Source organism: Lates calcarifer, linkage group LG15 (assembly GCF_001640805.2).
Source record: "Lates calcarifer isolate ASB-BC8 linkage group LG15, TLL_Latcal_v3, whole genome shotgun sequence".
Taxonomy (NCBI): domain Eukaryota; kingdom Metazoa; phylum Chordata; class Actinopteri; family Centropomidae; genus Lates; species Lates calcarifer.
In genome coordinates this window covers 5,889,267-5,901,520 of record NC_066847.1, presented here as the reverse complement: position 1 = coordinate 5,901,520, position 12,254 = coordinate 5,889,267, and the positions used below count along the sequence as shown (strand labels likewise).

Here is a 12,254-nt window from a genome sequence, read left to right as displayed (position 1 = left end):
GATGGCACGACTATTGTTTCTGATTATTCTCTATGCTCTTCCGTCTCTTGTTGTGCCCATACATAATTCATCAGCTGGAGGTAATTTGTGTGTTTGTAACTGGGTATATGCAGGATTCGGTCTGTGTGTTTGCTGTGTGTGTCTGTTTACAATATGCATTAATGGGCAGGAGTAACTCTGCAGAGATTGCTAAGTGGCCTGAATGAAGTGCTGTAATTTGTGCTGTGCAGAAAGTGTCAGTTAAATTGACAATACATCATGTTACTGTAATATAGCTACATTATCTGGACACAGAGCTTTCCATCTCTGCTCTTGCCTCTGCTCCCTCTTCCTTCATTCTTCAGTTTCCTCTTCTTTTTCTTCCCAGGCTGTGCCATCATCCGGCCTCCAAGGGATGGGGGGATCCGCTACAGAGGCCTGACACAAGAACAGGTACAGAGAGGACTGTTACTGCAAACTACAGAAGCTCACCTATCAAATCAAACATATTAAACCACACTTGGCTTGAAGATTTTCAAAATAAATGGCACAGAATTAGAAGTATTAGGCAGCTAACAATGTATCTGCCAATTAATCTATCAACTGTTATGTAATTTTCTCCTAATTGAATATAAAATGTAAAACAGTATGTCAGTCTGAGAAAATAAAGTGGTGACATTACATTAATAAAAAAATAGCTGGTGATTATTACTTCATATGATTAAGGATATTTCAGCTAATTATGTAATAATAATATACTGACTAATGATGTGACTGTCTAAAAAGAGAAGCATTAGTCAAAAGTAGGCTGCATTAGTGCATGTAAAACTTAAAGAAATAGATCAACATTTTGGGACATCCACTTATTAGCTTTATTGCTGAGAGTTGCATGAGAAGACTGATACCAGTCACATCTACATCTGTACAGTAAATTTAAAGGCTACAGCCAGGAGCTGGTTAGCTTAGCTCAGCATAAAGACTGGAAACAGGGGGAGACAGCTATCCTGTCTTGTCCAAAGTTAAGAAAATCTGTCTAAAAGCACCTTTAAAGATCCCCAATTAACATGTCATATGTTTGGTATCAAAACGCTCACCTAACTATCAGCAGTATCTATTGCTTTAATTAAAGTTACATTTTATTACATTTTGACATGTTATATACAATCAGTTGCTACTGAGCAGTCCGCTGATTCTGATGGCAAATTTGTTTACCAAAGCCATGTCTGAGGATAAGCTTCAACCTTTGACCTTAACATATGGCTCTCCCTCTGATCTTACTATGTCTCATTCAGCTGTAAACTATTTAGTAAAACAAATACGTAAAACGAAATATTGAAACAACACATTATTGATTCTACACATCTCAAAGTAAACATGCTTGCCGAGTCTGAAATTAAAGGGACACTCTACAGATTTTACACGAGCCATACTGTTGCACGAGCCATACAGTTGCATCGACTTTTAACCATACCTCTTTTAACTGCTTAACATATGTTGAGCATAAAACTTACTTCTTGACTTTAGAAATGAAGAATTTACAAAAAAATATTATCTCTATGTTCAATTATTTGCTTTTTCCTATGCCTTTAACTGCATGTGCATTAACTGCATTCCACAGTCTTCATCAGAGGATATAATTTGCTCAGCTTCCATCTGCTGATAAAGAAAGTGCACCATTGCAGCAAATGTAAATTATCTACATGTTTTGTGCATCATTTTACCCTTTTCCTCCAATCTCGTCTTGGATATTTGGTATCTTTGGAAATTCAGGGATCCTCACTATCTAAACTATCTAAAAAGTCTTAAAATGATATCTGCGGTTCAGACCTATAATCAGTCAGTATACAAATATCTTTCTGGACATAACTTTTTCCGTCTGTGGATGTTCTTAAACTTAGATTTATGTTGAGCTCAGAGAATCTTTTCCCCCTTCAGCAGATGGATGTGAAAACAGCCTTCTATCATCAAACTCAGCTCACATGTGAAGGTCAAACATCCAAGAGAAGTAACAATAAGTAGAACACATTTTTAGTGGAGTGGGACTTTAAAGTTCACAAAACTGTAATTAACGCTGACAATAAAACTAGAATTAGTAGAGACCGGCATGTTTTCAATATGAACAATTCAAATGTTTTAAATCTGATCTCACCACTCTTATTGCATGCACATACGTGTAAAACACACGGACAGCACTGACACACACCTCAATATGAAATTGAAACATAAATCCAGCTTATTTCCCCCCTCTCCCAACCAGAGAGAAGGTATAATTCAGACTGTGACAGCCCATCAATTCAGACAATATTGCCATAAAATGTTCTTCCTAGTGGAGCCTTACTTTCTCAGCCATATGGCACCAGACTCTGCCGCACCAAGAGGGAATGAAGAGGGTCCCTGAGTGAATTAGAAAAACTGGTATGAGAGAGCATCAATCACTCCTTAATTACAGTCTCTCCTTCTCCCAATCTCTCTTCATCCATGTTCCTCTTGCAGATCCGTAGTGTGCAGATCCTTCCTGTGGATTATGAGATCGAGTACATCTGCAGAGGAAACCGGGTGATCGTGGGACCAAAGGTCAGGAAGTGCTTACCCAACGGCACATGGACGGACATGACGCAGCACAGCAGATGCTGTAAGTACTGTACTTTTTAAAAAAAAAAAAAAAAATCTTATTCTCATCCCCTTTTTATCCTGTCCTCCTCTCTTCTTTTATCTTGTCACAAATTTCATTTTTCCAGACAGATCTTGTGTATTATAAATCAGTTCTCAGATGTCCTGTCTGGTGGAGCAACATCAAATTAAAGCCACAATTACAATAAAATAAAATCTCTGTTGTTTTGACAGCATGTTACCGCCTTCCCCGTTTACACTACACACAGAGGAAACTGTGAAATACTCTGCAACCTTCACTCTCACTTTTTTTTCCTGAGGATTGGGATGGGAGTTATTTTTATTCCCTACAGTACTAATATGAAAATCCACACTAAAGTAAAGTGATGCAAATTTAAGTGGACCTCACATGAAATCAAAGCAGCCTTTTATTGTTCTGGTTTCCTGCAGGACTTCCCATTATTTTAAAACCTGTAATTTTTTTTTTACCTACTCAAGAGTAGCAGAAATAAGCTGTGAAAACAACATAGACATATTATTACCTTTTAAGTTGATATAATGAACTTGCTGTTCAGTTTCTTATTTACATCTCCAGCAGTTACAGAGCAACATTCATTTGGACTCTGTTGTGAATGTAAGTCCAGTAATCACTCTTTTAACTCTGTTTCTGCGCTCAACCACTCCCCGAAGGAAATATCTGGCTCTTTAGCTGCTAAATTCTCCACTGCGTTCACCAGCTAGTTTACAAACTGTGTCTGAGTTCTGAGCAGGCATTGTCCAGTCTTTTTTTTTTTTTTTTTTTTTGAGAACAGCTGCCTGCTACAGCTGAAAATGATACTTTGAGGGTGGTGAGAGTGAGCAATGATGAAACTTGCTATAAAGATCTGTAAAGCTGATGGGAGCTGCAGATTTGGGTGATAATAGGGTTCATCATTATGAGTGACCTCTTTCATATTGTCACAATGATACATAATAACATTTTTAATTATAACCACTTTAAATAATTACTGTTGGACTTGAATGACAGTAAAACTTGCAAAGGAACATTACTGATATTATCGAGTTCTATAATTAATCAAAAGAAGTTACAATTTAGAAGATGTTAACATGACATGAACATTGACAAATAGAAGCATGCCAGTTAAATCTTGACCTTGGGTGCAGGATGTGTGACAAAATTATCTCAGCTCAAAGGTCCACACTGGTTTCCATGGAGCTTTCAACTGCATCTCATGGTCCCTGGGCAAAAAACGGAATCACTGTAAAATCCCATATAAAAGTCGATAATAAAAAAATAATAGCTGGGGGTGTGACAGGCACAAATAAACAAAAGCAATAGCTAATAAAGGCAGGGTAAAAAAAATATTGTCTGTAGCAAAGTTTAATGCCCAACCAAACAAACTACTACAGGTAAACAAGGGGAAGATATGAGTATACACTGAATGGGGACTTTTTGGTTTTAATGTTCACAAATAATTTCAGTGAAACCTTTCGCTTGCTGTACAGGTAATATGTCACCAACCAGAGCTTATGAACGTGTTTTGCAGTGCTCTGCTGATTGCTGATTAGCTTTCTGTCTGTATACTGAGATATGTGTGTCTGATGAAGGGCTATATAAATAAACAGATGTAAATGTAATACTCCAATAGGGAATAGTTTGGGTAGATGCTTGCAAGGTTTTGCATCAAACTGCTTACATTTAGATCACAGTTAAAGAACAAAGAAATAAATTTGCTTAGCTTCCACATACTAGATGTCACTAAAGTCCATTTGTTGTATTTTTTTTTTTATATAGTATTTTAAGTTGTTTTGCTGCTTCTGCTTGGTTTAACTGTGTATTTCTTCTGTAAACTTTGCTTGAAAACCAACATTTTCTTATTGGACAGAGAAGTCTGAATGTAATTTCTACTCAGATCACAGTTACAGTGCTTATGCCAATATTGAGAATGAGGCCAGTGATCCAATAAAATCCCTGGTATATCTCTGTTTTTGTTCTTTCAGTTTGCATTTAAGATCACTGGAATTTATTTCTCCCAAGAGTGCATTCTCTAAAGCAGGATTTTTGTTTTCTCTGGCTTATGTAAGAGTACAAGCTGCAATGTGCAGATTGGAGTTTTATTATGTGCTCACATGCTGGAAGGAAGATTCAACAAACTCAGCAGCTAAACAGAATTATATTCAAGAGCTCAGCCATTTTGTCAAGAAAACAAAACAAGAAGACAAATCTTAGGCCTAATTTATTTCATATGGATAATTAACACAAAGTGGTTACTGGGCAGTTCAGATTATATTTTCAGAGACTTTCTTACTTTAACATATTTGTATAACATTGGGTCTGTACTGTATTTGGTTTATATTGATGTGGAGGGAAATTTCCAGATGTATCCACCAGGTATTTCCAATACCTAAAATGCATTAACACATGCAAACATTCCTCAGAGGTTAAGCTGCTCAAGAGGCAGAAATAATCTCACAGGATAAATTAATGTGTGTCAGACGTTGGCTTAGGTAAGAACATTTTTAACATATTGCTCATTTATATTCTGCTTTTACCTAATGCTTGTTCAGAATTTGGAGAAATAGAAACCAGAGGATGTATGTATATATATATATATATATATATATATATATAGAGAGAGAGAGAGAGAGAGAGAGAGAGAGAGAGAGAGATCGCTGCCATCTTTCATCTAACTTGTGAACTATAATCACACACACCAGCAAAAGTAATGACCCTCTCATTAGCATCAATACAGCCATTAGTTAGCATTTCGTTTGTGGCACTGCTGATGCTCACAGTATAGAATGGCGCAAGGATGACGTATTTTTGTAGGCCAACCCGGAAGTTAACGTCACCCTGGTTCCCCCGACAAAAGCTAATGGGGGTTTTCCATTGGTTTTTGGATAATTGCGGAAAATGAGCTCAGTGATCAACAAAAGTTAGTGAGCAGTTACCTTCAGCAAGGTAATCTTCACAAATCAACACCACAGTCATGATTTTTGAAGCCTAAATACAGTCGCCATAAGTAAAAAGCTAGTGTTAGGCGACAGACGAACTACACAACAGTCGCATGACGTCACCGTCACCACCACTAAGCTTCAAACCTGTAATTAAAATTATCTCTGACCTCTTCAACAAAAGCCTTTCCTTATAGAAAGTTAGTAATAGTTTGCAAGAGCGTGAGTATAAACACAGCGAGGCTGTATAGCTGTAGGCGGATTGGTGAGTAGATAAGTTACCGTGTGCGGCGTTATGACGTCGCCAATCTTTGTAGTCTCATTTAGCCACTTGTTTGCAACCACCTTTTTTTTTAAGACGTGTAAAAGCTTAAAAAATACAAGTGGGGTATTTACTGGTGTATTTTATGTCGTAGAATAAAATATGAAAATGTCGTGAGCTTGTAAACCCAGTAAAAAACAAACAAACACTGACTTTGAGACGAGACAACCGGGAGTACCAAAATGCTAACTTACTTCCGCGTTTGAAGACTCATTCCTGCACCACTCTATTGCCGAACAGAGATGCTAGCATGTCTGTAGACTCCCTCGCCATTGTCAGCTTGACTAATCATGTTTCCAGAGAAACTGTGCTATCTTAGTCTGTTGCTCGTGATAATAATTAGCTAGAGGCTAAGCTGATATATTTAAATTTCCGTTAACTACTCATAAATGACTGCATTTGAGTCCAGTCGCAATGTGAGTATTACAGCTTAATTCTCTGTCATGTACGGGGCAATATCTATTTTCTAACATTAGATAAACATCTCACCGTACGTCTGTGGGTACACCATAGAGAGAAGACCCACTGGAAGCAAACAAATCATGCAGCATTGGTGGACATGTCAACACTCCCAAGCTAGCAAGTAGCATGCTCATTAGCAAACACTGTGTAAATAAGCAATCTGCACCTTCTTCCTCAGTTTTCATGACTTTGTGCCAAGTAGAACTTCATTTTTGCTTTTATCTATAATCCTGGAGGCCAGGGACAGAGAAAAGAAGGATTACTCCAGGGAGTACAATGATCTTGTCCTCCGCAGCAGGTAAACACTAAACCTGTCCCAACACTCTTATTTTTTTTGTTGTTTTTCGGCAAAATACTGTGTAGCCATGAGGGAAAATTTCACCCCTCGTTTGCCCTCAATTTCACAGCATGGTCAGTTGTGCATTGCCTGGAATCCCAAAGTGCCTTGTGTAGCAATTCACTTGTCCCACAGAAAATGAATATCAGTGAACTTGGGTAGTTTGCAAACTTTGCATTATGTTGTCCCACTATCAGTGGTTCTGTCTCCTTGCATATGGTGTTTACAAGTCCTGAATGACCACACTGAGACTTTGAAATTTACCATGTTTGAAGTTTACCACTTTCAAGTTGGCCATTGAGATTTTTCATTTGGGACAAAGCAATGTTTACAATATAAACTATGGCTCAAATCACAGTGTGTAAATTGAGAGGATGGTCATAGTGACCATCTCATAAAATGTCCACCTAACGCAGTTCTCCTCAGCTCTGTATGCATTTTGAGTTTTCAGCTCATTGTTTTAGTTTTACAGCCTGTAACTTTACTGCTCTGGTTCACTCTCACTGCTGTCATCAGCCTCATTTTTGGATGCAGCAGGCGGAAAATTTTCAGCAAAATAAATAAATAAATAAATCTAATAAACCCACTGCACACCACCTGTCCAGCACCAAATGGCAGACAGTCAAAGTTAGTGACTAGTTGGTGAACATAATGGAGCATTTGGCAACTAAAGAGTCAGATATTTCCCTCGGGAGTTGGCAGAGGCCAAAAATAGTGTTGAAGTAGAGTGATTATTGGACTTTGTCAGGTGGACATTCACGTGATGGAGAGAAACAAGACTCCAGCTAAAGGCTTATGTTGCTGTGTGGATGCTGGATGTGTAAATAGACAACTGTTTGTTGACACGACTTGTATTAACTTTATAATTTAATGTTATGTCAGTATTGTATTTATGGTGTGTTCCACTGCCCCCATGTGGCCAGAAATGCAATAGTACTTGCAGGTTCTTTGGCCACTTTCACAGACCTTTCAGGCATTTAACAACATTATTTCTTCATCCAACGAACATTTGCCTCGATTTCAACTTCCCCCAGTTATTATGTATTTATCTTTCTAAAACTCTTTCTTTATCTCCCTCTGGTTTCCAGTGCTGCTGTGCCCGAGAGTGTGGACATCTCTGGAGAATGGCCGGGTGGCAGTGAAACCTCCCGGACCACCAGTGGAAGGGACAGTGCTCCATTACAGCTGCCACGCCGGCTTCATCCTGGAGGGCAGAAACATCAGCCATTGCACTAAGCTGGGCAAGTGGGATGCACCTAAACCCACCTGCCTCTGTGAGTGTCTCAGCCATAATGTTACTAAATGAGATTTTAAGTTAAGCTGCCAGTTACGGTAGGATTAGGAAAATGATGCTGCATGGTGGGATGCCATTTACTGTCTGTGTTTAAACTCATCACCACAGTTTGAACACTCTGTGTCCTGATATAAATTCATAATATCAGAAGTAGCGAAGAAATCTATTGAAATATTAAGATGTTTCTAGACCGGAGATTATAATTTACACCAGCACTTTACTTTAAGTCCCCCCAATTTAACACATATATATGCATTTAACACATTATAATGCAGTTTGAAGCAGATGTAAGTATTTAGTAACATATTTGTTAAAAACTCCACCTATGGGCCCTTAAGTGGAGTTATAAAAACTTAAAATGTTCTTATATGTGTTTACAACTACTTAATGGTGTGTTAAAAACCATTAATTAAATGTTCATAGACTGCTAATAAATGTTTTATGGGGGACTTACAGTAAAATATTACCTTTTAAGATTTTACTGCAGTTTTTTTAGAGCTAAAACAGTTAGTCTATTATTATAATTGATAAATTCTCAGTCAGTTTTTCAAGCAAAAATGGCAAGCATTCTCTGGCTCCTGCTTCTCAAATGTGAGGATTAGATGCTTTTCTTTGTCACAGATGATATTACATTAAATATCCTTGCGTAACTGGATATAATAAACAATTTAGCGATATTGCCTTAGCCTGTGGCCATTAAATTATGATGGGCATTTTTTACTAGTGGGTAAATAAGCAGTAGATTAATCAATAATGAAAAAACTGGTAGCTGTAGTCCCAGTAAATTTATTTAATTCTCTAGCTTTTTTGGCAGAAATGTTTCATTGTAATCAAATAAACATAACATATCCACTGCTGTTTGATCACATAGAAATGGCTCACTCAGGTTTTGCAGTCTGCCTCACAAAAATGGGAACATAAGGCTTTAAAAATGACAGATAATTACAAACACCTGTTCTCCCAATGGTCCAGCACAGTTGCTAGGCAATAAATGATCTGGCCAATCAGAGTGTAATCTACAGAGGGCACTCTGTATTGTTGGCACAGGCAGGTAGAATGAGTGATGAATGCAAGTGAAAATCTGATTCCCATATATTAAGATACACACAAGAGAGGTACTCAGTGAATACAATATGAGAGTGTGAGGAGATATTTTTGACACCTGCGAGTTACAAGTCTACTCACAGCATGTCTACTGTCTGACAAGGTTTGTCCAAAATAGTGCAAATAATTGAGGATTTAGGAAAAACACACAGATGAAACAAAGAACTGAAAGAAATGACATTGCCAACTGGTTATCAGAGAAGTTGGCATGGCAACTAGTAAAGTTGCTATGGGAATGGTAGTATTAAAAGGGATGAAAGAGGGAATTATCAGCGCAGTTGGACTGGGTAACTGAAAGTGGACTACTTATTTTATAATCCCTAAAAAACTAGATGTTTTATAAGTGCTACTTGTTTACTTATACTATTGTGTGAACAGGTGAATTGGGTGCTGTTTAAGATATTACTATAAGACTGCATAACTGTCTTAGATTTATAGGTTTTTCTGTCTATTCTTGTGCCTGTGAAGTATCATAGGATTACATAATACCTACCACAGTTAGGGACCTCCTGCCAGGCATTACTGCTTGGCATAAACCCACAGTTTGTGCAGTCTCAGCTGCACAACTACAATGACGTGTCATTGCCATCTAGTGGAGGCAAATCATTTGAATTTTGAGCTTCACTGCACCAAATCCTAAACATCATCAGTTGGAAAGCACATCATAAAGGTGAATAATTTAAATGAAAAATGGGACTTTATTTTTCACTAAAGCTGTTTTAAATACTTAAGTAGAATAATCCATCAGTTTTAGTTAATTGTTCTGTTTCCACCTGTCTTGTATTTTTAATCAACTGTTCCTCTCCCCTCTTTTTCTATTTTCTTGCCAAAGATGACAGAAACTACACAGGTAGGAGTTTTTCCATTCTTATTGTCACCTTTTTGCTAAATAATACACAGTTTGCAAATTCTATTGGACTACAGTAATTAGTTTTGTTGTGTAGTGTTTCATGGCCGTACAAAAGCCCAGACCAATTGGACTTATGTATATAGATAATGTGGTTAAACATTTGTCAGACATTAACTTTTTACATATAGCATTATGTCACAAAAAAATAACTCCTCTTACCCAGGCTCAACAAAATGAAATCTGCCACAAAGAAAATTCCCTTCCTTATAAAAGTCTTCTTATTTAATGTATGAGATGGACTTCATCTTCAGTCTTACCGAGACCACATAACAAAGTCTTTTCTCTTAACGCAGTAAAATTGTCTGTTCCTATTGCTAATGGTAATGTAAATGCAACTGTGCACCCTAATGTATTTGACTTTTAGTTCAATCCTGCCTCACATACGGCTGTGCCATACTGTACTGCAGCTGCAGTGTGCATTGTCACCACAGGAGGGCAGCAGAGGTCTTTGAGAAACTGGCCAAACTTGGGCGTGTCTCCATTTAGGGCAGTCATAGCCTAAAGCACTGAGGAGCGGTTGTACTGTAACTGAAGGTTTAAATCCCCACACCGGCTGGAAAAAGTATTTTGGGGGAAAAGGAAACATCTTCTATGAACAACTTGTCCACTTAAAGGTTTCTCTGCTGTGAGAAACAAGATTACAGTTCAGTTTTATTTGAAGCTGTAAACTCAGTTAAGAAGTTAAAGAAATTAGTTTTCATATGTAATATTTGAAAACATGCATAGGCTGACAGCATTTCCTCGCAATTCAGTTCTTTACCAGGCATTACAGGAGGAACATTATTTCTCTACCCCTGAACACTGAGCAAAACCTCCTTTTTGTGAATCAAAGCACAGAGAGAGATTAAGACAATTTAATTTGCTCATTAGCATCATTCGTGAGGTAGCATTTTCAGCAGAACTCATCCAAACTACCCCCCTTATGTCTTTAGTTAATTCCAAAGTTTTAATGAAAATCATGTATTCTTATTAGTTTGTTACTAATGGTTTTTGCAATGCTCTTGCCCTCTAAGACTAAGGGGGATTTTGAAAAAGGAGAGTTAAAACCAGCTGTGGGTTTGTCACCATGCACCATGCAGGTATAAATATAATCAGGTGTGAAATATTCTGTTCTCTTACCCCCAGTCCTACATGCAGTGCCACTAGAACAGTGTATTTCTGTTGCTGTGAGAGTAAAAGCGGATGAGTCTGCAGCAGGTCATTTCTGAAAATGAACTAATGTGCTTAGTCAGCCTTTCCTGGAAAAATAAAGGGTCAAAACATCTACTAGTACAGCCATTTTATCTGATCTTGGGCAAGGATGATGAATACATTTGTTATTGCTGCAGGATGGCTCACCCTGTTGCACAGTTATGTCACCACATTAGGAATTGGCCAGATATTGAATCATACACTACAATCCTTGGAAGGCTCACAACACTGCACAGTTACTCTAATGAATTAGGCATCAACCTGTGCTCTCACACTCAGACACTGTTCAATACACACATCTACACTTGTCTGTGCACACACAATATTCAACACTGAACTCAATATGTAGTTTTATGTAAATAATCGCATAAGTTGCTGATAAAAAACTTTGCAAATGTCACAGACAGACCTGACAAACGCATAATTAACAAAGCAGCAGAGAACAGTGTTTCCGCAAATAGAAATTTCCATCTACTGTCTCAATACTGACCTCCTTCTGGCTCTGTTCTCTCTCTCTCTCCACTCCATGTGCCATCACCACCCACTTACTGCCTCCTCAGCGGGAGAAAGGTTAATACCCTGCTCCTGTCTGTGTCTGCTCTACCCTGTGTGTGTATGTGTGTGTGAGCACATATATGCTGTAGGATTGCATCTCTAGTTTATCTGTTGCCCCCAAGTACAGTATAACAAAACCATATGTCCACAATGATACAAACAAATCGACAAACTAAAACAGCTTCATACTCTGCAGCCATTCTTGACTTCACAATCGCTAAAAGACATTAAAGTACTTTTTGGCTTTTTGTGCAGATAATTGTTACCCAGCATCTTTTTTGGTTGTGTTGGTCTGCCTCCTTATGATTGAACTGCATGGATTAGTTGGTTAATATGATCAGTTGATCACTAGAAAAATAATCACCAACTATTCTGATAATTAATCATCATAATTTCAGTCATATTATAAGCAAAATAGTGAAATGCTAAATATTCTCTGACTTCAGCCAGATGATGGGAAGTCATGATTTTCTTCGTCATATATCATTGTTAACAGAATATTTTGGGGTTTTTGTTCTTTTGGTCGAACAAAACA

General features: G+C 37.7%; 2 protein-coding genes across 3 annotated transcripts in view; one reads left to right on the top strand and one right to left on the bottom strand.

Annotated features, from left to right (window-relative positions):
• Window positions 1-12,254, top strand: part of gabbr1a (gamma-aminobutyric acid (GABA) B receptor, 1a) — a 62,443-nt gene continuing 50,189 nt past the window's right edge. Inside the window, exons 1-5 of one of the 2 annotated variants that reach the window (XM_018699984.2) lie at window positions 1-80; window positions 368-432; window positions 2,473-2,611; window positions 7,754-7,939; window positions 9,896-9,913. In XM_018699984.2, coding sequence (XP_018555500.1) covers window positions 2-80; window positions 368-432; window positions 2,473-2,611; window positions 7,754-7,939; window positions 9,896-9,913 — 487 coding nt within the window. In that variant the 5' untranslated portion in view covers window position 1. Of the gene's footprint in view, window positions 81-367; window positions 433-2,472; window positions 2,612-6,568; window positions 6,627-7,753; window positions 7,940-9,895; window positions 9,914-12,254 lie in introns of those variants that run through there. The other variant, XM_018699985.2, reaches the window with a different exon arrangement.
• The window catches only part of apom (apolipoprotein M), an 89,313-nt gene continuing 80,249 nt past the window's right edge, over window positions 3,191-12,254 (bottom strand). Inside the window, exon 7 of the mRNA XM_051075906.1 lies at window positions 3,191-3,201. The gene's annotated coding sequence lies outside the window, so the exon portion shown is untranslated. The remainder of the gene's footprint in view (window positions 3,202-12,254) is intronic.